This window comes from Equus caballus, chromosome 2, assembly GCF_041296265.1.
Source record: "Equus caballus isolate H_3958 breed thoroughbred chromosome 2, TB-T2T, whole genome shotgun sequence".
NCBI lineage: Eukaryota > Metazoa > Chordata > Mammalia > Perissodactyla > Equidae > Equus > Equus caballus.
The window spans coordinates 4,592,809-4,620,559 of NC_091685.1; the positions used below are offsets into that span (position 1 = coordinate 4,592,809).

The 27,751-nt window shown below is 60.4% G+C and overlaps 2 protein-coding genes across 11 annotated transcripts in view; one reads left to right on the forward strand and one right to left on the reverse strand.

Annotated features, from left to right (window-relative positions):
- Positions 1-4,709, forward strand: part of USP24 (ubiquitin specific peptidase 24) — a 139,269-nt gene extending 134,560 nt beyond the window's left edge. For 9 of the 10 annotated variants that reach the window (XM_023629160.2, XM_023629183.2, XM_070247715.1 and 6 more), the window contains one exon: positions 2,058-4,709. In XM_023629160.2, coding sequence (XP_023484928.1) covers positions 2,058-2,120 — 63 coding nt within the window. In that variant the 3' untranslated portion in view covers positions 2,121-4,709. The remainder of the gene's footprint in view (positions 1-2,057) is intronic. The other variant, XR_011431013.1, reaches the window with a different exon arrangement.
- A 1,182-nt stretch (positions 4,710-5,891) lies between these two features.
- Positions 5,892-26,136, reverse strand: PCSK9 (proprotein convertase subtilisin/kexin type 9). The gene is given in 13 exon segments (XM_070247318.1): positions 5,892-7,727; positions 8,488-9,232; positions 10,709-11,049; positions 11,760-11,908; positions 12,223-12,405; positions 12,938-13,075; positions 13,078-13,120; positions 14,243-14,439; positions 15,890-16,022; positions 16,226-16,374; positions 20,770-20,899; positions 23,055-23,246; positions 25,852-26,136. Coding segments are annotated over 13 exon segments (2,880 nt in total). The 5' UTR covers positions 26,026-26,136; the 3' UTR covers positions 5,892-7,421.
- Positions 26,137-27,751: the final 1,615 nt, after the last annotated feature.

Below are 27,751 nucleotides of genomic sequence, written 5' to 3' on the forward strand. Positions count from 1 at the left end.
TGCTTGTCAGGGAGTCAAAGAATAATTTTAAGCTTTTAAAAAAAAAAATAGGAACATTTTCTGTACTGATCACAACAATAGTAAAGGAATGAAATAGTTATTGAACACCTACTCTGTGCAAAGTAACACAGCAGTGCGGATGTGGCGAGGCGCAGGGGGTCTTCCCTGCAGTCAGCGAGCGTCCCTCTGCGATCCCTCACGGACTCGGCACAGAGGCCTCATTGAGTGAGCCCTGTTGATGTCCTTTGTTGTCTCTCGGATCCTCGGAACCACCTTGCGAGGTCCGGGTTACCCTGAGTGTGCAGGAGGGAAACTGAGGCTCAGCACAGTGATGTGATTTCACCCAAGGCCCCTCTCAGCAGTTTGCCTCATCACTTGCTTTATTTGCAGAGAAAATAAAAGCTATCAGACAAGAGCTCCTGCAGCTGCTGCGGTGTCCTCATCTCTCCTGTGGCCGAGGCGTCCCTCCCCGCTCCCCAGGTTCCAGCCTGCCCGCCTGCCCCAGCTCTGCAGAAACCTTACACTCTCTTTCTCTCCCTCCCTGCCCCCACCCCTTCCCCCCTTCCCCGCCCCCCTTGGCATCTTGATCCTCTCCCTCTCTGCAGATCCCTTCCAGCAGTGTCGACACACTCGGCTCTCCCCTCCTTTAGAAACCACCTCTCTCCTTCTCTTTCCCCTGCCTTCTCTCCTTTTCTTCACAGCCAAAATTCTCCAAAAGATTATGGAGACTTAGCTGTCTCCATATTCCCTCTCACCCTTTCTTCAGCCTCTTCCAGCAGACTGCCTCCCTCCGCCCCAGCAGGTGTGCTAACGAGTAGCCTACATTTCTCGGTGCTCATCTTAGTTGACTGCTCAGCAGCATCGGACACTGCTGGCCACTCCTCCCCTTTTGAAATACTCTCTTCTGGGGCTTCCATGACACCTCACTCCACCCCTGTGGCTGTTCTTTCTCAGCTCCCCTTCCAGTTCAGCCTCTTCTGGGCCGCCACTAAGTGTTCCTCAAGTCCCTGTCCTGTGTCCTCTTGCCCCTTGCTCACACCCACAGCCTCGACTCTTCTAAGTGCCAGACACGTACATGAGCTCTCTTCTCCCTGATGTCTCCACTTGATACGTCTCAGACTCACCGTGCCCAGCCCCTCCTCACCACCCGCAAAGCTGGTCCTCATCTCATGAATAGCTCCCATGTCCCAGGGTGTCAAGCAGACACCTGGGTGACATCCGGTTTCACGGATCCTGTCAGATTGACCTTTTAAACGTCTCTCCTCCATCTGTCGTCATAAGCACCTTAGTCCCTGGATCTCTGTAAGACTCTCCTGCCTCGCCTCTTCTCCTCTCTCGTTCATTTGCTTCAATGTTTCAGTGGCTTTCCATCGCTCTTAGGATAAAGGCCAGAATCCTCAGCACAGTCCTGCTTGATGTGGCCCCTGCATGCCTCGCTCCTCTCATCTTCAGAGTTATAGAAACCTTTCGGCTTTCTTTCAGTTTATCAGATATTCTCTGTTCTTCCCCCTCAGGCTCCTCCACTACCTCCCACTTCCTGACAGCTGACCTGTCACTTTGCAGACTCTGCCCGCTCCCGCCCACCCCCACCCTCAGCCAGAGCGGTGCCAGGCACATGGCAGGCATTTGGAACCATCCGTTAGTGTATGGCCCAAAGGCCATACAGTGGGTGACAGGCAGAACTCGGACGCCAGAATGACCCGCGCCATCCGTGGCCACGTGGCAGCCAGCGCCTGCCTCCGCCCTGCTCGCCCAGAGTTCTGAGAGCCGTGTGCACTGCTGCGAGGCAGCTTTGTGACTTTAGCCAAGTCACTGGGTTAAATGCCTAAATGAGAAGGTAGAATTGAAAATTTTGCATGATCCAGAATTGTCAGGTAGAAGGTGTTAGAGTTATGTTTTATTACCCTTTGAAAGACATTAAATAAACTTGTTAAATGGACATTAAATAAACTTGTTAAATGAGAACACGTTTAAACTACAGAACACAAGTCAGCATAGAAAACCTTTTTTTTCTAACTTGACTATGTCTGAGTTTAACTTCCTTTTCTTTCTCAAAGGGTTCAGAATCACCCATGATGATTGGCGAGTTAAGAAGTGACCTTGACGATGTCGATCCCTAGAGGAACATGCCAGCACACGAGGAGAAGTCACATCCAGCTCCTGCACGCTCAGCACCTTTGTGAAATCAGACTCTCATCCTTGAACCCTTTGGAGGAGCCGGGAAGCTGGAGCGGGGGAGCCTGCTGTGACGGGAGCAGCAGCGTTTTTAAGGAAAGTGCCCTCAGGGCTGCTGGGGAGCGCGCCAGCAGTGGGAGGCTCGGGCCTGTGCGGCAGCCGCCCCAGAACACGGTCCATATGTGGATTAACATTTTGGTGGAGATTTTAGGAAATAAAGCTGGTGGCAGACTTTTTTGTTACATGAACATGCAGGAGTGAGTGCGGGTAGGGCTGTTGCTTTCTCTACGATGCTACAGAAGAATTCCTTTGGTTTTTATATTTAAAAAAAAGAAGCAAACTGCCTTTAGATGTGTGGGGGCAAGTTTTTAATCGTGCAGTAACTTTGAATAGATGATGTAAAGACGTGATGGTTCCTCCGCGCTGGAAAGAGCGGCTGAGGCAGCTGACAGACCTTTGTATTTGATATGTCTCCCTGTTTGCGCAGCTCAGATGGTCTGGGTGAGAGCCCTGTGCATCAGCTCGGACCTTGATGAGATGTGACCTGGATCACAAATTGGGAAATGATTAAGCTCTTTAAGGTATTTTCCTGATATCATTGGGATTGAAAAGAGCAATAAAAAAAATGCTGTGTCCTCCCGAAGTACAGGGTGCACTTTGACGCCAGTCACTAAGGAAGTTTTGAGTTGTCCCCAAAACAAATTTTAAAAACAGCAAAATAAAAGGCACTTTAAAATATAATTTTATTGAGTTTGACTTCATAAAATCTTCTTTTTAACGCGTGGAGACATATTGAATAAACTGTAGTCTTAAATCATGTGATCTGCAATCATTTGCTTTTGCTTAAACGCACTTACCGAAACCCTTGGGGCTGGTTGTGTGAAGGTCAGTATTTGAGTCGGAGACACTGCTGTGAGTTCTTAGTAACTGTAATGCAGAGAGGGAATTGGAGACTGTTTCTCCTCCACGTGACTAATGAACACTGAAAAGACAGGGACGAGATCGATTTTCCCAGCGATAACTAGAAGGCAGTTGAACCGCCATCCATTTAGTTGTATTTCCCCCTTAGAAACCCATTCCCTGACTGCAGGTTACATTCTAGCTCCCCTTTTTTTGGTGGGGGGAGGAGATATGCCAACATATTTCATATGTTTTGTACATTTTGTATTTTGAGTTGCTACCCACATTTTCAACCCTCTTTTTGGTGTTCTGCCTTATTTTCAATTCACTACGCCCAGAACCAGGGAGCCTCGGGAGGTGCCAGGTTGCCATTGTTGGCTGGAATTGCCAAGTCAGAGGGGCTCAGCCGGCCCCACAGAGCCCCGTTGGTTGTTCCTGCGTTGAGCAGCACGTGACAGGCAGCTTGTCGTCGTGTGTGTGTCAGTCGCCTGGTCATTTCCCTGTTGAACTGTTGAAGTCTCCATGCGGCAGGCTTCGGTTTGTAATCGTGTAACCTACCTGGGGCTGGTGGTGGCCTTTGTCAGAGACGCCGAGGAGGTGCGGGGCCGGCATTTGAGAGCAGCGCTGTGGCCTCAGAGAAGTGCTCAGGGGCAGCTGGCAAATTTTATCTGGTTCTGATGTTTTTGCAGTTTTGAATGTGATGTTTTAAAATTGCTTTTGAGTCCATGAATACTCCACGTCCTCCTGTTCTCCCCACCCCATGTTCACCCCTCTCTCCACCCCCATCCTCCCAGAACGATTGTATGGGGCTTGACATTGACATGCTGGCGATGGTACGTGTTGGGGCGACATCGCCGGTGACTACACTCTTGGGAGCCCAAATTCAAGAGTGGAATTGCTACTTGTAGTCCCCTTATTTCCTATGGAAACAGCACCTTCCACACCCCCGGCACCTGCTCTCCTCCCCGTGGAGCTTCATCCGATCGCCCGGCACTCGTGTGTCACGTGCTCTGGTTGATTGTGCTGACGTGGTTGCTGCGATGAACATCCCTTTCCCTTTGCCAGTAACCACGTGATTTCCAACGGCTGCAGTCTGGACCTGCTGATGACTTTTTTTTAAAGTAGTACAACAAAGTGACAATTATGACAGGCTTACCTTGGAAGAGTTGTCATTTTTACTGCCAATTTTTTGGATGAAGATGTTTTTATAAATCCTTCAAAGTGGTCTGCACGTCAAGGAGGAGTTGCACAACTAACCGAGGGCTGTGTGTTCTCGAGAAGCTCCGTCCTGAGGCCCCTGGGATGGCCGAGCGCCTCCCAGCAGGCGGCCTGCCCAGGACCCCTCCCTCCCGGAGGCCTTGCCTGCTCACTGAGGGCGCAACAAACGGGAGGGCCCCGGAGCCCCACAGCAGACCCCCACGCCCTCCCGCTGAGCCCCCGGTGCAGGAGCCGCCTCAGGAGTCGGGCGAGCAGACTGGAATTGCCCTCTGCTACCTCTTGTGTACAAAACCTTGTTTATAAAATTTCCAAAGGAAGTGGATAAATTAGGGAAGTATCTTCATTCTAAATTTGGTTCATGAGTGGCAGAGTTCTTAGCTTCTAAGGGTATAAAATAAATTTTTCAAAAATGTGGAGTTGGAGTCTCCCGACATTTTTCTGCGTGTATCAGAAAGCAGCCGTGGGGTCCGCGTCCTGGGGGGAAGTGATGCTGCGATGCTGCCGCGTGAATAAGGTCCCCTCTCCAAGTTTGCTGTTCTTCCCTCTGGGTAACGTGACCATTTCAGGATTCATTTGCAAAGCCTGGAAAATGGTGCCGAGTTCAGCACCATTGATGGCCTACAGACGTCTCCCCCTTAGCTTCCGCATCCCCCAAGTGGCCCCCGGCGTGAAGCATGTCCCTGGCCAAGCTGGGTTTCTTGCTGGACCCCGGGGGTCTCAGTCTCACCCCTGAGGTCCTGTGTTGGTGCACGTGGCTCCCTTTCCCGGGATGTTGCTGGTCCTGTGGCCGACACCCACCTCTCCCCCGCTCCAGGCGACCACCTGCCAACATCTGCAGGGACCAAGTTGTTCCCTTCTCGAAGTCACAGTGCCGCGGGCGTGGAGCTCTCACAGCCCAACGCTTGACAGCGCCGTCCCGGGGGTGGAGGAGGGGCGGCGTCCAGCGCCGCACAGCAGGCGAGGTGGGTGGGCACAGGTGCGCACGCTGTCTTCCCTGGCCCTCGGGCATTGGTGTCTGGCGGCTCTGGAACGCTTTCCATGATGCTATGTTGTCAGAAAATAGTTTGGGAGGGTTTTTGCCGTTGTAGGCAGATTCTCGCACCATTTATGATATGGGCTGTGTAGAGAGAGGCCTTGCTCAGGAGAGCTACACTCGCCAGCCTCAGAGCGGGGCTGGGAGGACCCACCGAGAGCCGGATCGTTGTACTTGGCCAACTGGAAAGTTCTAAGCCTGTTCTTAATTTCCCATCATGAGAAATGATCATGGACATAGTGCTGACCCATTACAGAAGCCTTGGGCACTCACACAACTGATTGCCTAAACGCTGACTCTGTGCCAGGCACCAGGGAGCGGAGAACGAAAAGAGCTGGGGCCCAGAGCTCAGTGGTGGGCGTGGACGACAGTGTCCAGAAGGCTGTAGGCACAAGGTACCAGGGAGGGGACCCTGGCTGCTTGGGGGCCTCTGGGAAGCTGCGGGGAGACACTGACCTATCCTAGGACAGGGACCAGGCCTTATCAGGTACTTGATTTCTTCAACCATTCGGGTGCTGGTACAAGCAAGGCATCATGCTGGACAAAGGCAGGCAAGTCATGACAGTTGTTTTTATTTTAAAAAGTCACCATATGATAAAAACACTACCAAACCCAGAATAAATATCTGCAAGTTACAAAAGCAAAACAGAGGTCTGGAAAAGCTCATTGCAATAAAAAGGCAAGCGAGAGAGCTGTTTACAAACCCAGACCGAAAAGATAAATGCATGCCTGTTTGTTTGCATGGGGCGGGGGGAGCTCGAGGAGGGGGAGTTGCCCCCCATCCCTCGGAGGGCGTCTCCACCTGGGTCACGCTGGATCAGCCAGTGCCCCCACCCCGTGCTCTGTCCTCAGTCACCTCGCGTCTGTGCGCCGAATCTGGGCTCATGTCCTGGCACCACCTCACTTTCCGTGTGAGCTTGGCAGGCACGCCCCCTCTCTGGTTCCCAGTTTCTCCCTCCCTAAAGCAGGGATGACAACATGTCCCGTGTGGGGTGGGCTCAAGGCCTGGGTGAGAGAAGGTGTATGGCCAGCATGGAGCCCTCCACTGCAGACTGAAGTCAGCCCGGGGGTGATGTCTCCCTGCCAGGAGCAGGCCGAGGGCAGCTGAGAGAAACAAAGGCACAGCCCAGATCACTGGGACCTGTCTCCAGCCTCTAGCTGGATCTCTCATGCTGCTGCTGGGGGCCCAGGGGTGGGTTCAGGAGCTAGGAATTTTATCAGTGAAAGCTGTCTTCCAGGAGGTGAGTCCTAACACAGGACTGGGAGGGCCCAAGGAGACCATGGACTGATGGAGAACTCTCCAGAGAAAGCAAGGACTTGAACCAAGGTCTCTTGGCAGCTGACCAGGGGCTCATTCTTCTGGCCTCAATGTCCTTATCTATCCAATGGATAGGCCAGGCCCTGCCCTTGTAACAGGGCTGCTCTGAAACTCTGAGGATGCCGGTGGAGAAGCACTCTGGGCATTGTGAAGCATTGGCAGGATCTGGGGAAGCATCCCGTCAGTGCCTACCCTCCACCCTGCACCCCTAGAGGCATGGAAAACTGGTCTTCCGTTAATCAGGAGCCCAAAGGGGCCCCCCAAGTGGGCAGGAAGTGAGGGGCCTCTCTGCCTTTCACACTCCCTTCCCCTGACTGATGCTTGGCCCCTGCCAGCCCTCAAGGTCCCCCTTGCTTCCCCACGTGAGGACTGTTACCCCTCGTGGAGGCCGGGGACTGCCTGCCTGATGTGGAGCAGAGGCTCAGAAAGGTCATTCTGCCCCCAAGTGTTGGCATCTTGGGAGCCGCTTGCAGGAAGCAGGGCATGGCTTGACCAGTGTTAATGGCCGAGTGCTAGGCACAGCCCTGCAGGGAGGGAGGGGCTGCCCAGTGCCTGCAGCCCTGCCACACCCAGCCTCCCTCAGCTCAGGCCTGGGAGGGGCTGAGAGAGCAGGTTGCCCCGGGCAGGGAGCGCTGCCCACCCCCAGCACCAGCAGCCTGTCCCCTGGGGCCCGGGCTGAGGACCCGGAAAGAAGGAGCCATTTCAAAGCTCAGACAAGACCTGGAACCCCAGCACCCGGGCCCGGCCCCCTTCCCTGTGCGTGCGTCCCCAGGGCTGTCACTGGGACTCCCAGGGGGCCTGCTCCGCTGAGGGCCAGCTCCTGCAGCAGATGGCCCTCACTGTCGCCACCTCCTCCCCGGTGCCACCTCCTGTGCCGGCGTCCCAACTTCTCACCACACACGTGTCATCCACTGGGTAGGCCCCCAGGGTGCGGAGGGCCCCGGGGAGGACCCCACAGCCGGTCAGGGTCCAGCCCTCCTCACAGGCCACGGTGACCTGCTGGGGCCAGGGGACAAGAAAGCAAGTGTACAGCACGCAGGCTGTGAGCCAGGCCTGCGGGCCCAGGCGACGTCCACCTCCTCCCTAGTGCCAAACTCCTCCTCTTCCCCCAACACCCGTGCCCCATGCCTCCCCTCGGTCAGTGCAGCACCACCTATCCGGGAGCTCAGCAGGGACCGTGGCATCACCTGCCCCTCCTCTCGCCGCATCCAGCCCGTCAGACCCATGGGCTCCCCCTGCAGATTCCAGGACCCTCCATGCTGCCCTCTGGGCGGAGCCCTCACCACCTGGGCCTGGACCCTCACAGGAGCTGCCCAGTGGTCTCCCTGCTGCTGCCCGTGCCCCCCGCAGTCTCCTCTCCAATCAGCGTCGAGAAGGAGCCTGGTCAAATCCGAGTCAGATCACGGCCCCCCAGGCTCAGAACCCTGCACAGCTCCCACTCACTCGAGCAAAAGCCAAAGTCCTTACTGTGGCCCTCAGGCCCCACCTGACCGGGCCCTGTCCTCTCTCGGTTCCCCCACCCATTCGGTTCCACCTCACTGGCCTCCTGTCTGTTCCCGGTGCTCTCCAGGCCCGCCCCCACTCAGGGTCTTTGCCCTGGCTGTCCCTTCTGCCCGGAACACTGTTCCCTGGGATGTCCCCCACCTTCTCAGTGAGGCCCCTCCTGAGCACCCGCCCGCTCCCTTTCCTGCTGTTCTTCTCCGTGGCGTCCTCTAAGTCCTCTGTGAGACTGCTCCTCTGTGGACTGTCCTCCCACAGGGGTGGGCGCTCCAGGAGAGGAGAGCTTGCGGGGTCTGCATCCCCAAGGCCTGCGATGGTGCTGGAAGGCCGCAGCCCCCCACACCCGCCGCGCGAGCCCAGCGGAACCACGCCCCCCACCCCCACCCCGCCCGGCACCGCGCCATCCCCACCACGGTCCGCAGTCCTGGGCGTTAAACCCTCTGAGTTCCTGCGAGCGACTCCCGGCTTCCCGGCCCGGCCCCAGCGGCCCTTCAAGGAGCCTCGCGGAGCAGCTGTCCCTGCGGGTTGCCCTCAGCCGGCCGGTGGCCTCGCCCGTCTCGCAGGTCCCTCCTCCTCCTCCTGCCGCACTAGCCCAGGCGTCCCCTCCTCCGGGTCGTGACCAGCCCTCCCTGTGCTCCGCTGTCGCCGCGCGTCCTCCGCGGGGGCGCAGGGCCGGGGGCCGCTCACCGGCCCCCGAGGACACGCACCCGCGGCCACACAGCCCTGACGGCTGCCGACAGACGCCGCCACCCCCAGGCCACCCCCGATGCGCGCGGGTGTGGCGGCGACACAGACGCCGGCGCCGGCACCGACACACGCCCCGGGCGCCAGGCGCCACCCCCCGCCCGCCCTCTTCACCTCTTCGGGGCCGCACCGCGCGCTCCCGGACTCGGCCCTCCAGCCCCTCCGGCCCCCGGGCGCGGCAGCAGGAAGCGTGCACGCTGGCCTCCTTGCGGCCCACACACGGGGCGCGCTGACCTCGCGGCGCTGCCGCAGGCCGCCCGGGGTGCCTGGGTCCTCCGCCTCCCCGTCGGAGCCTGCTCAGATGCTGGAAGGCCGGGAGAGCCTCTGTCTCTCCTCCCCGCCCCCGTCAGACTCCATCTCTCTAGGATCTGAGGCCAGAGCTGGGAAACCCGGAACAAGGTAAGGCAGGGAAGAGATGCCGGCATGAGCAACAGGATTCCTGGGTTCTCAACTCAACTCTGCTGCTGACATGCTGGGTGACCTTGGGAGAGCCACTCAACCTCTCTGAATCTTACTTTCTCAAGGAAAACATTGTGTCCTCTGCACCCAAAGATGGGGAGCACTGAGATGGGCTCTAAGGGCTGAGATGCTAGAGGAGGAGCCGGATCACCCCCAGACCCCTCCCGCTCAGCCAGCTGGGTGGAAGTGCAGGGGTGAACTTGATGTCTGTCTGGGGCTCTCAGGGCCTCCCTCCATAGGTTTGTGAGTCAGACACCCCGGCTATGAGACCATGGAGAGTGGTTACTCAGCTAGGCCAAGCCTCAGTTTCCCTGTGTGTAAAAGGCAAGCACACCTGCCCACAGGGAGGCTGTGTGCCAGCCCAGCGCCGGCACAGGGCACGTGCTGCGCTGTCGGGGATCACGGTTCCCAGAATCCCCTGTGTCCTGGCTGTGGGGCCTGGGGGAAGTCGCTCAGCACACCCGGGTGCAGTTCCCTGCGCTGTGGAAGGGGCCTATCCAGACGCCTACACGGACATGGAGCTGTGCGGCCGCGGGCTGCAGACCGGCATGGACCCCAAGCTTGTCTTGCCGCACGCCCCCAAAGGGGAGAGTGACCGGAACACGATGGACCCCCACCAAGCCAGGCCCCCACAGAGCACGGCCGGCGCTGTCGGACCTGCTCGAGCCTCCGCCCTGGCCCAGGGCACCAGCCAGCTGATGGGCTCGTCCTTCCACTGCAAACTCAGCCTGCACACCTCGCAGCCGGCTCTTCCCGTAGCCGGGTCCTAACTTGTCGCCCTCCTGCTCCTAAACCTTCAGGGGCTCCCAGTACACGTTCGATGGAGGACCCGCTCTGGAGTCAGCTATGCCAGGCCCGTCGCCCGCCATCTCTCCAGACTCTCCCCAGTACGGCCCATGCTCCATCCAAGCAGGATGGCTCAGCCTCCTCCCAACCTGAGGGGCACCCTCCCTGGACCCCCAACAAGGACCCCATCTGTGACTCCCTGCTACATGCCCAGAGTGTGCTTTTGACACAAGCTGGCCCATCCACAGTTATCCTACATCAGAGAGTGGATTTTAAAGCAATGAGTGATGCTGATGATAATGACAGCATTTATATTGTCCCAGAGCCATGCTGGGAGCTTAGCACCCATCATCCCCATTTTACTGATGAGGAACCTGAGGCACAGAGAGGTTAAGTAACTTCCCCGGGTCACACAGCTGTTGACTGGCACAGCCAGGATTAAACCAAGGTCAGCTCCACTTTCAGACGCAGCCTCTGAGCCACTGCCTGAACGGGCTCTCCTGCACTGTGCTGCCTGTTGGGAAGTGCCTGCCATGCTCCAGGCCTGGTGTTCCTAGTCTTACTCATTTCATGGCAACCCAGTGAGGCAGGTACTACCACCCTCCCTCTTAGGGAGGAGGAAGCGGGGCTGAGAGAGGAGAGGTTGCCTGCCCAGCTCGAGCGTGGCAGTCGGACTCCAGCACTGGAACAGCCGGGTGGGGCAGGATGCCTGCTCCCTGGGGGGGCCCCACCTCCCACATGTGAGGACATGGCCCTGCTGCTGGCAGCGGGCATGGGTCTCCATCCCGGCCTGGGCTGGCGGAGCCGTGTGGATGCTGCAGTTGGCCCGGGACAGCAGGCAGCACCTGGCAGTGGCGTAGACACCCTCACCCCCAAATGCGTTGTGGGCCAGGCAGACCCGCCTGCAGCCCTGGGTCTGAGAGACAGGACAGAAACGGGAGGCTGCTTCAGAGGGGCGCAGGGGCCACTCGGGCACCTGGTTCATGCCCTCAGCCCCTCCCCGTGTCCCTGCCCTGCCAGCCCCTTCTGGGGACCAGGAGCTCACTCCTGCCCAAGTCACACTGCTCCGCAGACGGGCAGCTCTTCCTGTGAGAATGTGCCTGGCGCTGAGAGTAGCTTCAAGTGCAGACCCGGAGCGCGGCCCCAGCCTGCTCAGCCACAGGGAACAGCCCCCCCACCCCCCCACCCCGACCCTCCGGCCTCGGCGGCCCTGCCACCAAAACGCCTGGCCAGACGGCATCTGTGCAACGCTGTGGCCTCAGCACCAATTCTCCTCTTTCGCTAGTTTGAGATTTCTCAGCCGCCGGTGCCACAGGTCGTCAGAGTGGGAAGCGCCCTGGAGCCCAGGGTCCAGAGGCGGCGCCCCCGGCACACACGCCGCCGCCCCGCCCCGCCCCGCCGGCAAGGGACCCCGTCGAGCCCGCAGAGTGTTCCGGGACCCCAGCGCGGCCTCTCCGGCAGCCCCCGCCGCGTACCATGAGAGGTGGCCCTCCCGCGCCAGCCCAGCCCCCGTGCAGGCGGGGGACAGAGGCTGACGGGCGTCACGGAGGGCTCGGCCTGATCCGGGCCTGGAAGCAGGCGCCCCCTTCAGGGCGGATGCTCGCGAAAGCGGCGGGTGCAGGTCACCTGGATGCGCTCGCCCCGCCGCCTCCCGCTCCCGGCGAGGCCGGAGCAGCCCAGCAGCTCCTCGTCCGCGGCGCAGCGGGCCAGGGTGCTGGCCGTGCGCAGGGACCCCGAGCGCGCCGACCACACGGTCCTGCAGAGCGGCTGCCCACCTGCGACAAGGCCGGGGTGAGCAGGGGCTGGGGAGGGCGCCTCCAGCAGGGCTGCGCTCACAGAGGGCTCGAGTCTCTCTGCCCGAGGCACGGGAGCCGGGCTGAAAGGACCCGATTCGTTCTCCGTTTGAGCGTGTTTAGAGGCCCGCGAAGCCCTCCCGGAGCGGAGCCGCCGCTTGGCCGTCTCCCGGGGGTGCAGGCGGCCTCCTTCCAGACGTGGGGCGCGGGGAGGAGGGGGGGAGGGGGGAAGGGAGGATGGAAAGAGGGGAGAAGGGAGGGGAAGGGAAGAGGGGGAAGCGGGGTAAGGGGGCCGCCCTGCTGATGTGCTCCTGGGGCATGGGGCGGCAGTGTGGCCACCAGGTTGGCGGGCAGCGCCTGCTGGTCCTTGGGGGACCAGGCCGCGTTGATGACGCCTCTGGCAGAAAAGCGGATGAGCCTCTGCCTCAGCTTGGCCAGGGGGAGCTCTGGCTCAGCGGTCAGCATCACAGCCACGATGCCTGGCGGCAGCCGGCAAACCATGAGATGTGGTGGCTGGCCCTCCTTCCCCCCAGGACTCCTCTCCTGGTGCACACACACATGCTCACACACGTTGCATGCACACGGACACAGCGCCCTGTTCCTCCTGAAGTTAAACTACCTGCAACTCCGGGCTCACTGAAAGCCACACAGTAAGACATCCTGCGTCCTGCACTCACATCTCTGGGCCTCGGCAGCTGCTGTTCTATTTGCCAGGTAAACTCCTATTCAGCCACCAAACCCCAGATCAAATGTCCCCACTCCAGGGAGGCCTCAGGCTGGCCAGGTGCCTCCCCTGGGTTCCCCTTGACACAGCCCTGCCTGCTCTGTGTTCCTTCTGTTTGTGCAATTGCCTCCCCATCAGACTGAGTGTCCTCGAGGGCACCATCATTGACTCATCTTTGGTCCCCCATGCTCAGCATAGAGCCTGGCACACAGGGTCCTGGTGCAGACCCTGCCTGCCAAAGGGGCTGTTCGAATCATGGGGGCTGAGGTGCCAGGGCGGCAACTCACCAGCCACGTGTGCCGTGGCCTGCGACGTCCCACTCTGCGAGGTGTAGCAGGTGCTGCAGTCACTGGAGGTGCCAATGATGTCATCCTCTGGGGCAAAGAGGTCCACACAGCAGCCAAAGTTGGTCCTCAGGACCCCCAGGTCACTGGCTGGTCCTGGGCACTGGTGGCCCCAACTGTGATGACCTGGGGAGGCGAGGGGGTGGGTGGCAGGTAGCGAAGGGCTGCAGGGACAGAGACTCTGCCAGCTGAGCTGGCCGACTGCTGTCTGCCGGGCAGATGTTTGAGTCCCATTCAAATATCCCCTCCGGAGGGAAACCTGACTCTACAGGTGGAACCCTGGCCCTGGGGCTACTTTCTGTCCCCGCCATATACATGCCAGGGACGGTCCCGAGGCCCCTGTGGGCTTGCATTCTAGTAGGGAGACAGGCAATAAACGAACAGTAGACCCTTCAGTGCATGGGGTGGCTCTCAGCGCTGCAGAGAACGCAGCAGGCGAGGTGGGCAGGCGTGCGGGCTCCAGTGACTTCATGTGATTTTAAATGCAGCAGCCGGGGAAGGCCATTCCCACCGGGCTCACGTCTGTGCCCTCCCTGCCCCCAAACCTCCCAGCCTGGGAAGTCCCTGACATTCCTTTCCCTTGGCACCCCCAGTGCCCAGAGAGCCTGACACCCAGTAGGTGCCCCACATGTGGCCGGAGGAACGGACAGCACAGCCTCGCCAAGCCATCAGCCCCTCCAGGCACACACACTGTCTCTGGGTTCACAGCCTGAACTGGCACTGCTGAGCGACCCTGGGCCTCGGCAGCTCAGGTGGTGCGGGGCTGGGGCCCATCATGCAGGGCCTGGGGGTGGACAGTGGGGAGGCCCTGAGGGTCCTGGGCAGGCGAGTGAGGTGGGCAGCTGTGAGTTTTAGGCCGAGCCCCTGGGGCCTTGTGGGGTGGCCTGGGGGAAGAAGCAGAGGGAGGGGGAGAGGTGAGAGCTGTGGGGTCAACCCAGGAGACAGCAGGATCCAGGACCAAGGTCACACGATGAGGAGAAGGGGCAGGGGGATTCAGGAGACATTCCAAGGGACGGTGGCCAGGGCATGGGATTGGCTGCATGGGGGGGTGGAGTGAGGACAGCAGTGCTCTCAAATGAGGACGGTGGCAGTTCAGGCTACCTCTCTGCCACCCAGGCTCCTGCACCAGGGTCCCCGACAACTCCTCCCAAAGCTTGCCCTCAGCCTCTGGGGACGGCACGACACCCGGCCCAGGAGCCTGCCTTCCCCTCCACTCTGGGGGCGCCTACCTCGGGAGCCGAGGCTGGCGTCGGGAGCCGAGGCTGGGGAGTAGAGGTAGGAGTCGTCGCAGAAGTTGCCGGCAGCGGCCACCAGCACCGCCCCAGTCCTCACCAGGCGCTGGCAGGCGGCATTGAAGGCCCAGCTGTACCCTCCTGCCAAGGGCAGCAGCATCACCAAGCGCCCAGTGGGCTAGGCCCACTGGCTCTTCCAAATGAACTCCAGACCTGAGGATAGAGCCAAGGCCACCCTGGGGAGCCACGCTCCCTCCCCCAGCCCCCTGGAGGCTGGTGCGGGGCTGGTCCGACGGTCAGCTTGGCCGGGCTGCAGGCTGGATGTTGGGCCACACGCCTGACTGCTGCTGTGAAGGCGTGTTGTAGGCGTGACTAGCACTTAAGTCAGGAGCCTGAGTAGAGCGGGGGGCGGGCCTTGTCCAACAGCTGAGGCCTCATGGGAAATGACTGAGGGCGTTTAAGGAGGATGGAATCTGTGTGCAGACGCCTTCAGACTCCAGACTGCGCCATCAGCTCCTGCCCTGCAGGTGGCAGCCCGCCCCAGTCCCTCGGAGAGCGCTCACCGGGTATACGGATACACGCACACGCCTCCTGTTGGTTTCATTGCTCTGGACACCCCTGAATGATGCGTGCGGGAAGCGTGTTAACCACCACAGCACTGCCACAACTGGCCGCAGCTGACCACGGCCACGCGCCAGGACCGCTGAGTGCCTGAACACAGGAGCTTGCGCACTCCTCACAACGACACTGCTATTGGTGGGACCAGGGTCACCTAATGGGCAGGGGTCACTGATGCTCCCTTTAAAACCAAACATCAAAGCCGGTACCCTGACCAGGAGAGAATCGAGGCAGAGCTCCCTCCCCAGGCACGAGGCCAGCGCCTGACCTCAGCCCTGCAACCAGACCCACGGCTCCTCGGCCAGCCCAGGGGCTGCATCCACACAGGGCCGGGGGCTCACAGGGGAGGGCAAGCTCAGTGCCAGCACCTTCCCCAGTGATGTCCTCAGCTCTAGCTGTGTGACCCTGAGCAAGTCACTTCCCCTCTCTGAGCTGGTTTTATCAACCGTTTAACAGGTATCACAATGCCAGCCTCAGGGTGTGGTGTACAAAGTCCTTCACTCAAGATCTGGCCACAGGAGGGATTCAGTAAGAGAAAGCTCCTGCCCTCCTCTGTCCAGCGGCCCCCAGGGTCCCGGCTCTCTGCCGGACCTCACCAGAGGCCCACTGGCTGGACTGGAGGGAGAAACCGGCAAGAGTCTGGCAAAGTCTCTGCCGGTGCCTCCACTGTGTGTACCCTGCTGGAGCGGCCTGTGGGGCCCGGTCAGCCATGGAAGAGAGTGGCTGCCAGGTGTAGAGGTGAGCAGGCCGAAGACCAGGAAGTGTGCTCAGCTCACCTCCGCAGGGGCCATCGGGATCCAGAATAGCATGACAGAAGACATACCATGTCAAAGTGTTTGAAAAGAGGAGCCACATGACCCTGTGGAAAAACCACTGACCCAGGGTCAAAGGTGCACGACCCCAGCTGCTGAGCCCCTGCCCCCTGTGGGCCTCGGTGTCTCCATCTGTGCTCGTGTCCTCAGGGCTCTGTGGCTCTGGGACAGAGGCCGCCTTGGCCACCTTGGTCAAGAAGCCGCCTCCCACTCGGGCCAGCGCCGCCACTCACCTGCGAGGACACCGCTCACCGTGCCCTTGCCCTGGCAGTTGAGCACGCGGAGGCTGGTGCCCTTGGCCACGCCAGCATCATGGCTGCTGACCACACCCGCCAGGTAGGTGCTGTGGCTGTCACACTTGTCCGCCTGCTCGACCAACACAAGGCCCGTGTGAGGAAGCCCACTGCCCAGCGATATATCAGCAAGTGCTGGATGGGCCGCCCCACCCCACAACTGATGGCAGGGAGGGGACAGTGACAGCTGTGGAACAGCAGGACAGCCGTACACTCTGGGGTGGCAGTCACCACCCATCTCAGGTTCAGGGGTGAGGGACGGGCAGCCCTCCTTGCCTGTCTGTGGAAGCGCGTCTCGTCCTCCTCAGGCACATTCTCGAAGTCGGTGACTGTGACCCTGCCCTCAACTTCCCGGTGGCCGCTGTGCATGCTGGTGTCCAGGAGGTACACCTCCACCGGGCCGGCTCCGTCCTTCCAGGGCGCGGCTTGTGGAGCGGAGAGAATAACCAGGAGGTGAATGTAATCCTTAAAACAAACAAGCCACCTGCCTTGTCCCAGGCCCTGCCCAGGCACTCAAATATATTAACGCCTTTAACCTTCAAAAACTCCTCTCAAGGGACGCCCTTTTGTATCTTTCTTTTACAGACAAGGGAAAAGAGAGAGGTAAGGAGCTGTCCTAGGTCACAGCGCTGGCAGTGGTAGAGTCAGGCAGAGAACCAAATCGTCTGGCTCCGTAATACTAATATTAATATGAAATAACAATATGCACATTCAAAAAATAATAAATATAATGGCATAAAATTGGCCAAGGCCCTATTTGTGACTTTTCACAGCTCCCCGAGCCTGAAAGGCAGGCACGACAAGATCTGAAGGACAACACATTCTTTAAAAGGAGTAATAGGAATGTCTGGCCCTCGGAGCTGCCAGCCCCTTTCACAGAGAGGACACTGAGGCTGGCAGGGGGCGCCGGGGCCTCCCGGCTCCAGGGCCACGCTTCCTCACCAGGGCCCAGGACTGCTCGCCTTGGCTGTTTCCAGCCCACCCAAGTTGCAGCCTCGGAGGAAACAGCAGCACTGGGAAGTCACCAGGAGCCCACCCCCACCCACCATCATTTGCAGTCGGTCAGTCCAGACTCTCCAAGAAGCAGGCACAGGGTGGGATGAGGCCTGCAGGAGACTTATGGGGGAGAGCAACAGAGGTGGAGGGAGCAGAAAGCAGGGGCGACACCTGTGGACAGAGTAGGGGAGGAAGGTCAGGGACGAAGAGCCCCAGACCCCAGAGCTGCTCTCGGAAAGTCCGGCCAGGCCGATGGGCCAGGGCCCAGGAGGGGGCCTCACCAGCAGGAACGAAGGGGTCGCTCAGTAACCGCCGGAGCACCCAGGAGATGCTGGCTGGACCCAAAGGGCGGCCTGGGGGCTGTCAGTCCCTCTGCTTGGGCAGCTGGCTCCACAGCCACTGCAGTAACCTCAGGAAATGTCCATATGCTCCCCTCAGGACAGAGGCGTGGCGGAGGCCGAGCGGGTGTCACCTCCCCGAGGCTGCCCCAGAAAAACAGCACCAACTCAGCAGACAGAACAGCAGAAGCTGAGCCTCACAGTTCCGGAGGCCCGGCGTCCTAAATCCAGGCATCGGCCGGACCACACGCCCCCCGAGGCTCCGGGGCACGATCCTTCCTGCCTCCTCCAGCTTCCAGCCAGCTTCCCTGACTTGGGTCTGCATCCCTCCCATCTGGACCTCGGCCTCATGGGGCCTTCCCTCCGTGTGTCTCGAATCTCCCTCTGCCTTTGTCTTATAAGGACACGTGTCATGGGGTCTAGAGCCCACTGCATAATCCGGATGATCTCATCTTACATCTGCAAAGACCTTCTTACCAAATAAGGTCACATTTGCAGGTTCTGGGTGGACGTATCTTTGGGGCCACCATTCAGCCCACTACAGAGCAGTTCAGTTGAGTGACAGCTCTGAGGCCAGGCCAGGCCAGCCCCCCGGCAGTGTCTTCCCTCCACACCATGTCACTTGTAAGGTGAAGAGCTAGAGCCGGTTTGAGCTGGTTTGAGCCGGCTGTCAGCCCGGCCTGTGGCCTGTGTGCACGCTGCCTGCCCTGCCCTGCCCCATGGCTTCCAGTCTCCGCAGGACCCTCCACTGCTCAGTCCCAGTGAGCACTTTGCTGCCTTCTGCATCCAGCGGACCGCAGCCCCTCCCGGGACGCAGGACAAGTGGAGCTGCTCGCTGCAACTCGGATCCCTCCCCAGCCTAGTATTAGTTTTTGTTCATCACTGAGCACCTATCACATGCCAGGTGCCACGCTGGGAAGAGGTGGGGTGAAGCGGGCTCTGAGCTCAGACCTGAGGACATCGGAGGCCAAAGGGCGCTGGCCACCCCAGAGGAACCACCAGATGGTGAGCCAGGCTGTGAAAGATTGAGGAGGCAGATGCATGATGAGGCCGGGGAGGTGGGCAGGGGCCAGATGGTGCAGGACCCATAAGCCACGCCCAGTGTGCTCCAAGCAGAAGCCCAGCTGGCTGCTGGGGACACAGACGCTCGGCAGCCAGTCCAGGGTCTGCCCTCCAGACAGGGTAAGAGGGATGTTTCTGCCTGTAGACGTTAACCGACACAGGCCACGCATCTAGGAGAGCGAGCCGGCGAGCTTCAGCCCGTGCTCCTCAGGCGCGTGGGGAGGAGGCTGAGGAGGCCGTCGTGTCAACCCAGGCGAGAGTCTGCCCAAGGCCCACCCATGCCAGGGACCACCATCTGCTCCAGGAGCTGTTCCTGGGCCGCTCAGGGGTGACGGGACCACTGTGAGGTCACAAGCAAGCTGAGCTTGGCAAGGGCCGGGCTGTGGCCCCAGCAGAGGGTCCAGGCTCAGGGAGGCAGCTTCCGCCCTCTTCAGGACTGGAGAGGAGCCGCTCCCGCCCACGACCTGACTGCTGGCCCTCTGGCACAGGGACAGGAGGCTGTGAGCGTGGCCGACGGGGCGAAGGGGCAGCTCCTGGTGAGATGCTGCCAGGTGAGAGGCTCCGGCACGGAACGCCCCCACAGTCCCCTACTCCCTCCACAGCTCGAGCAAAGCACAAGCCAAGGGCAGCCAATGAGACGCCAGACAGGGCAGGGCCAGCTTGGACGGGACACAGGGCCTGTTGGGCCCTTCCCAGAAGCCATCACTCTACCCTCACATCCTCCCCATGTGAGGTGGGGACTACTGTTGTCCCATGTCACAGAGGGGGAAAGTGGCCTCAAGAGGAGTTATCACCCTCAGGGGCACAGGGACTTTGGAATGGCCTCATCCAGCCTCTGGCCTGCTGCGGGAAGCTCTGTGGCCTCTGGCAGGTGGCTGCCCGGTCCTGCTTGCATACCTCTAGAGTGGGGAGCTCACTCCTTCTCGCCAGGCAGGCCCTGCTGTGCCTGAGAAGCTCAGACTGTAGCCAAGGCCCAGGCCCCCACTCCTTGCCCTTCCTCTGGGTCTCCTTCCCTCCTGCCTTGGGGCTTCCATCCATGGCCTCTCCTCTGCTTGCACAGCCGCCCCTTTGCGTGGCTAATGATACTCTGCAGGTCTTGGCTTGAACATCGCCTCCTCCAGGAAGCCTTTTCTGCCCCTCAGCAGTTGTGGGCCTGCCCTTTCCACACCTCACCGCAGGGGGACTTTGTCATGCCCCTACCCCAGGCAGAACCATCAGCGCTAAAGAAGCGGATAGACCTGCTCCGCACACGGGACGCTCTGCGGGCAGAGCCAAGTCCAGCTCATTCGTCTCTGCATCCCCAGTACCCATCAGGGTGCCTGCAGCACGGAGGCTGCTCGAGGGCTGCTTGTGGAACAGAAGAAGAGAACAGAGAAGGGCTGACGTGACAGCCTCACAACATACCCCACAGGAGAATGTCTGCAGAGCAGAGGGCGCAGGCCCTCAAACAGCCCCCGAGGGAGGGACTACCATTGCCTCCCTTCTGCAGAGGAACCTGAGGCTCAGAGAGAGTCAGTGACTTATCCAAGGTCACACAGCTTAAGAGTGCTGAAGTCTAGGTTTGAGGGCAGCAGTCGTCCCCAAAGCCTGTGCCTGTCCCCCCTTGCACCATGTGGCCTTCTCGTGAAGGAAGGGTCTTCTCCTGGCCCAGAGAGCCCACCCCCCACCATCTGCTGAGCTCTGCCCCACCCCAGCCCAACAGCTCCTCATCCCGCCAAGCCCTTCTGTGACTCCAGATGGGCTCCATGCACCTGCCTTCCATTCTAGCCATTTCCCACAACCACTGGGAGCACGGGAAGGAAGGCAATCCACGGGCGTCCCAGTGGGGGAGGAGACGGGCTGTGTCTGCTTCTGGCCTAGGGGAGTGCAGTGGATTGAATGATGGCCCCCAAAAAGGTATGCCCACATTCTAACCCCCAGGACCTGTGACTGTGACCTTCTTTGGAAAAAAGGTCTTTGCAGAAGTGTTTAAGTTAAGGATCTCCAGATGAGAGCATCCTGGATTACCCAGGTGGGCCATAAACCCGGTAACACATAAGAGACAGAAGAGGAGAGATGCACCCAGAGAGAAGGCCCGGTGAAGGAGGAGGCAGAGATGGGAGCGATGCAGACACAGCCAAGGAACCCCGCGGTCACCAGAAGCTGGAAGGGACAAGGAAGGATTCTCCCCCCAAGACACCAGAGGCCCTCTGACACCTGGATGTCAGACTTTTAGAGAGTGGGGGAGGGGCTCACTCAAGGAAAGACTACTGCCTTCTACCTGGAGCAAGAGGAAGGCGCTGAGGAGGAACGAGACAGAGGAGGGGTCCATGGAGGCAGCCCCCGCACTCTGAAGCCCCTGAGGGGGAGGGCCACCACAGGGAGGGGAGAGAGGCAGGTGGACTCGGCTCGAATGCAGAGGGGCAGGTGCAGCCAGGGCCTTACTTGGGGGGGGGGGGTGGTACTCATCCTCCTGGGGCCGCACAGGCATAATGCGCTCCAGGTTCCATGGGGTGCTCTGGGCAAAGACGAAGGAGTCCTCCTCGATGTACTGGACGTGGGGCAGCCTCAGGGCCTCTAGAAGCCAGATGCCGGCTCTGCTTCAAAAGCCATTTGGCCAACAGCAAACACAACCACAGCCCTTGCCCCACCTGATCAAACCTGTCCCGAGTCACACCCCACACCCTCCCAGCTGTCCCAGCGGGTCTCCTCCTGGCGCCGGGGTGTCCTCACTCCAGCAGGCTGCTGGGCCCGGCGCTCCGACATCTCAGCAGCCGAGCCCCACACAGCACGCCCGGCGCGGAGGGTCCTTTAAGGAAGGATTCTGAACTCGACGTGTCATCTGGGGAGCCAGGCAGTGCCCAGGCCCTGGGCAGGCTGGACCTGGACTCCAGCCCACTAACGGCACTGGTCATCCTGCGTGCCCCCAGATCCACTCCCCACCCTCTCCGCCCACCCTGCGCTGGGCAGCCGACCCTGCGACCAGCAGCACCCAGCACCCTGCGGCGGCTTCTGGCTGGGCTCAGCCTGGGGAAGGCACCAGCAGGAGTCTGGGGATAAGCGGGCGTCTTCTGCACCCCCTCCCCTCAGGGCAGGGCTGCCAGTGGCTTTGATCTCCGGTGACCACAGCTCCCCCTAGCAGCCCATCCTCCAGGCCGCCAACTCCCGCCTGCAGAGGCAACACTCTTTCCTCTTCCCACCCTTCCGACCCAGAGGCTACAACAGCTGGCCACCGCACCACACACTAAGGGCACTCCCCAGTACATCTGCGGTGGCCCCACACTCTGGGTGCCTCGGTCTCCCAGGAGGCTCCCTAACCTGCCCATATCTTCTTTCTGTGCTCAGCATCTGCTTAAACACCTCGCAATCACACTTATCCGCATGAGACCATTCCCATCATCCCGTGGACCTACGGGCCGGGGACTGAGACCCAGCACGGAAGGGACCAGCCCCCTGCTACACAGACAGGAAGAGCCGAGCTGGGATCGACCTCAGGCTGCTGCAACACCAGAGCCGGCTCGGCTCTCGATGGCAGGCGTGCATCCGCGGCTCAGCCCCGCCCCTCTGGGAAGCCACCCTGCATGCCCTGGGGGCCGTGCCCACCCTCTGGTGCTCTGGGAGCACCTTATCCCTTCCTCCCCCGTGCCTAGCACAGCACAGCCCAGTTGACTGTACTGGCCACCACGTCAGGCTCTCCTTCTGAAATGGGAGCTCGAGGGCAGGCCTGAGGCTGGCCAGCACACAATAGGTGCTTAACGTGTGTTGAGAAGGCTGGTTGAAGGCATTTACTTGCCTGTCACCCCTAATAGACTAAGGAACCCCAAGAGCAGGGACCTTGTCCAATCCATGTCACTGCCCCCCCAGGACTTGGCACAAAGCAGCGCGGACCCGCAGTACGGAGACCTGAACTGACCCGGGCAGCAGGGGAGCAGCCGAACAAAGAGACCTGGGTCCAAACGCCAGCTCTGCCACTCGCAGGTCATGTGACCTTGGGCAAGAGCCTGTCCCACTCTGGGTCTCTGTTTGCAGGAAGCTGTGACACACCCCAGCCCAGTAGAGAATCCATGTGACAACGGAACCGTGTGTTCTCACCCAGTTAGGAGAATAGGGGAGCAACGGGGCTGGGCACAGGGGCAGAGGCTAAACCAAGAAAGGCCTTTAAGATTTGCATGTGAGGCGCTAGGACAAGGGAGAGGCATGGGAAGGCCACAAGTCCTCGGCTGCCCAGGCCCCCCTCTGTCCCTCGGCCAAAGGGGTGACATGGGGGCCAAGCTGGAGGGGAAGAGCCTGCCTGTCCTACGGGAGGACCCTTACAGTGAATAGCGCCAGCTTCACAGGAACTTGGCTCTTCAGTCACGCTGTTGTAAAATGACTCAGGCCCCACTAACGTCCCAGGGCCTTGTCCCACAGGCAGCAGGTGCATCAGCACAAGGACGGCTAGCAGGCAGGCCATGAGGTTGATCCCAGCTCTGCCCTAGCCGGCTGTGTGGTCCCTTCTGAACCTCGGTCTCCCCATCTTTCAAATGAAGATGGACGTACCACTGGGGTACGGCTAGGCTTAAAAGGCATTCTGTACATACAGCCAGGAGTCACTAGGCTTGGTACCCGGTAAGTGTCAATAAATGTTTGCTGTCACCTGATTTTCAGCAAGGGGCACACTAAGGGCAGTCCCCAGTACGTCTGCGGTGGCCCCACACTCTTGGGAAGTACCACGTGCAGAGCTGGCTCACCAGGTCCAGCGGGTCACTGCTCATCTTCACCAGGAAGCCGGGGAAGAGCCCGTGGAAGACGTGCAGGATCTCGGCGCAGTAGCCCTGATGGGCGGCTCGGGCCTGCAGGCAGCGGGCAGTGCGCTCTGGCTGCGAGTGCGGGGTCTCCTCCCTCAGCACCACCACGTAGGTGCCTGGCAGCCTCCAGGCATCCTGGCCCCGAGGAGTGATACACGACGTTCAAAAAGAACCGTAATAACGCCACAAGAGCTCTACTCGCCTCTGCGTACAAAGCAAAATTAGAGCAAAGGGAGCACAGGCGAGTGCAGAGCCGGAAAGAGAAGCCACCAAACCAGCACTAAGACACACTGACCCTGCGCAGACCAACTATCAGTGTTCACACACTTCCTACATCACTCTCGAATTTGCGGTCAGGCAGAAACGGGAATGCGGACTAGACTCCACCACAGGTGCTCCTCCGCACCTGCCCCAGCTCCCTGTGCGCCCACCAAGGCCTGTCCACACTTGGAGGCCCTGCCTGGGGCCTTCCTAGCTCCCCAGTCAGAATAAATCCCTTCCTCCCCATTCTAGTGCATCCATGACCCTTCTGCGGCAGCCCCCAAAATGTGGACCTGAATAGTTACTGGCTGAGTGGCCATGGGCAAGTCACTCAACCTCTCTGAGCCTCAGATATCTCCTCTGTATTGTAGGGACCGCAACACCAACGGAACAGGCCCACCAGGAGGCTGAGAGGCGTCTGTGGAAAGCAAATGCAAAGAGACGCTCTGCAAATGCAAAGGGACCGGCTGATGGAGTGAGCAAGGGTGGGCGGCCCTCACCCGGGAGGGAAGGCTCCAGGCCGCCGTCGCAGGAGCAGACTGTGCACTCGGCTCTCACCTGTGCCTGCTGCTCTCAGACCTAGACGCCTGCTCAAGAGCCCCCACTGGCCCCTGGAGCCCGACAGCTGGAGTCCATGCTCCCGGCGCCTCCCGGGTCCCCACGGCCTCCACCTCTGCAGCCTCATCTCCGTCCGGGCACCGTGGACTTCACCCCAAGGAGGAGAGAGGCCACAGCCTCTACCCAAAGTCTTAGGGTCAAATGGGTGTCCAGAGTCATCCTGATTTGGATTTCAGGAAGGGCAGTCAGAGTGCCAAAGGGAGTCTGGAGCAGCAAACTGTAATCTATGCATTGAAATGTACGAACATGAGTATTCACAAAGGTAGGATAAATCATGAATAACCTCATGCCGGTTCAGGTCAGGTCACCACCAAATAAACTACAAAAAACCTTTTGGTTTTTGGAACATTCAGAAGGCGGCTAAGGGACTGTGGACATGTGCTCCCCATTCTCTACCTCTGGCTTTCCCAGCTCTGTGCTTTTGTTCACGCTACCCTCTCCCCTAGAATAAAATTCCCCTGCCACCTTCATCTGTTAAACTCCTAATTATGCTTCAAAGGCCCATCTAAAATGCCCTCCGCTAAATGAAAATCTAGTGAATTGAGAGGGCACTCTGTGCAGTGGAAGGAGAGTTCTCCTGGAAGCCGAGTTCTAATGCACCAAGGGGGTGAACCTCCTCTCTCGGGGCCTCAGTTTCTCCTGAGGAAAATAAAAGGATTGGTGTAAAATCCTTCTCTGCCTGCCGAAAATATTTTCATTCTAAATTCAAGTCCCACAAAATAGCCATTGAAAGAACGAATAAATGAACTTCAGAGGTTCCTGTTCCAAAGGTCCACCAGAGGACAAGCAGCCGCAAGCGCTCATTCAGGAGGTTGTCCCTCCTCTGCTTGCTCACTTCTGGGGGGGTCGGGGAGACTCACGACTTCTAGAACAGATATTTTGGGGAATGCCCTTATCCTTGCCACAACCCAGCGACATCCCTCTAGAAGGTGAAGGGCTGGGGAACAGCAAGAGGGCGCTCTGACCAGTGAACTTCCCTCTCCTATGTGAGCCAGACAAGAGGGCCCCCCTGCCCGGCGCTGACTCCCACCGGGCCGGGTGCTGGCCCTCGCCGCCGCCGGAGGCCCGGGAAGGGCGGAGCCGGAGGGCACGTCAGCCGGGGGCCGGGGGCCGGGGGCCGGGGGCCCCGCCCACCCTCGGCGCGCCAGCCGCTGGAGCCCGGACGCCCCTCCCCGGCCCGAGCCCCAGGGACTCCGGCCGCGCCTCGGGAATAACTCGGCCTCTTCCACTTCAGTTTTGTTTTTTTCAGCTGAAAAAACTACAATACTAGAATATGAGGTCTGTGGCTTGAAGAAATTGCCCCTCGCCCCTATCTTTCGGGGTCTCTCCCGCCCCACCCCTGTCTGGACAATGCCCGCTCTCTCCAAGACCCCCACCCCCGCGCCCCCACGCACTCCCCGCCACGCACACCCGCCGCTGCCCAGATTCCCCGAAGCGCGTCAGGACCATAACAATAGCGAGCCCGTTCCCTCGTTCCGGTGCTGTTCCAAGCGCTTTCCAGGCATCAACGCCCTGACCCGCGGGAGCCGGCGGTGCGGAACTTCTGACACCCGCGGCGGTCCGGGCAGCGCTCTGCTCGCCCTGTCCCGCGCCTCGGGTCGCTCACCCGCGCGCACCTCCCCGCCGCCCGGCGCGGCCGCGCGCCCCAGCGCAGCCCCGGACAGCCGCCGTCCCCGACCCCCACCGTCCCGCCTGCAGGCCCCAGGATCCGCGCCAACCCGTCGCCGGGTGTGCAGAGGACCCTCGGAGACCTTCACTCCTGCCTCTGCCTTACATGGGGGAAACTGAGGCCGGAGAAGAGACGTCAACCGCATGGGTCCCCGCGGCGGGTTCGCCGCCGCCTCCCACCCCGGCGCCGTACCTTGGCGCAGCGGCGGAAGGTGGCAGTGGCCACCTACTGGGCCGCGTGGGCCGGGCCGTCCTCCTCGGACCGCAGGGCCAGCACCAGCTCCTCGTAGTCGCCGTCGTCGGGGTCGTGCGCGCGGGCGCCCGCGGAGCCCAAGAGCAGCAGCAGCAGCGGCCACCACGTGCCCATCGCGGGGGGAAGAGAGGTGTGCGTTCTGGCAGGGGAACCCAGGAGCAGCGCGCCGTGCACGCCGGCCGCGCCCTGCGCCCTGCAGTCTGGGGCACCGTGCGTTCGCGGGAGCTTGAGACCCGGCGGGGACAAGCGCACGAAGGCGCCGTCTCACTGCCTGGGTCGCTCCTCCGGGCTGGACCGCGAGCTGAGCGGCGCTGCGCGCTCTGCAGCCGCGTGCGCCTCGACGCCCCGGCGGAATGCTTTTAGGGTGTGGGGGCGCGACGCCCAGGGCCGGCGAGATCACGCCACCCGAGCCCCATCGGACTACCTGATTAAACAGTAACGGAGCCCCCGGCCTGAAGCATCGGGTTTCGGCCCCGCTCTCCCCACCAGCGTCAGGTTACGCTCAGAGGGAGGATAAAACAATCCCAAATCCTAATTGGGCTGGAAGGCGGCCCACGCTCCGGAAGCGCCTTCTCTCCGCCCCTCACCCTGAGCCCGGCGTGCGGCGCCGTCTCCCCGCTTGGTTGAGCCCACGTCGTCGGCGTCTCTGGGGTCGGCCTTGTCACTGGCCAGCCACCCCTCTCGCCTCCCCCGAACCATGTCAATCCACTCCATCCGGGCGCCCTGCTCGCCGCCGCCGGCGACCGCAGACTCCTCACTGCCCCCCTTCTCCACTGGGAATTCTCCCCGCTGGCCTCCGCATGGCATCCTTCTAAACTCAGCCCCGAGCCCTCCGGGCTCTGCCCCTGGTGCACTGGGCACACCGACCTCGCCAACTAGCCGTTCCTTGTACATACTGCAGCTTTTACTTCCCAGCCAGCGCTAATCTCCTACATGCATTTCTGGGGATTTATTCTACAAAGATTCCCATTGTTTAATCCGCAAAGCTGTCGTATATGCACATTCAAGAATTCCATTGTAGGCGCAAGCTCAGTGTTCCAAGCGATTCTTCTTGCACATTCCTCTTCACACCATGTCCAAGAACGCAATTGGACACGCACCCGCGAACACCCTCTGTGTGCCAGGGGAAGGATGCTGGGACGGAGCAGCGGCCACTCACGGGTGTGCAGCAACTGCCGCTCCTCCCAGAAGGGCCAGCTGGGAAGGAACAAAGGAGGCCGGACGACCCCACTTTGTGGACACAGAGGGTTCTGAGTGAAGTGACTGACCCTGGCCTGGGGTTCTGGACTCCAGAGTCAGTGCCCTTTCCACCTGCTTGCAAGCGCCTCACTCCAGCAGTCTGATTGAACAAAGACTATGCAACCAGTGGGGTGACGTTGACCTCCACGAGGCCAGGGCCTGTCCGCGTGCTACTTCCGTGGAACATCCCACCATCCCTGGCACCCACCATCCCTGGCACGGAGTGGGAGCTCGTTAGCTGTTTGCTAACGTTAGCTCCTGGCTCTCCACAGGCAGCGGAAGCTTCCTTCCTGTCCCAGGGAAGGGAGCTATATCTGAACTGTGCTCCAGCAGCCTCCTCTCACGGCCTCCTGACAGAGAGGTGCCCGCTCTCCTGGTGCTCCCCTATGGGACACCGGCTTCCCACCCACCAGGGGCTCTTAAATTGTCCCCAGAGGGTGATCAAGCACATGCACAGAGGGACCCCATGTTCCCAGGCGGAGGAAGGGGGCACTGGGAGTGTGCAGTGGGAGTGTTGGATGGACATGGGGGAGCAAGAAAGCCCCGCAGGCACCTCGGGCTCTCTGACAGATGGAACCAGAGGGACAGTCACTTCTCATCA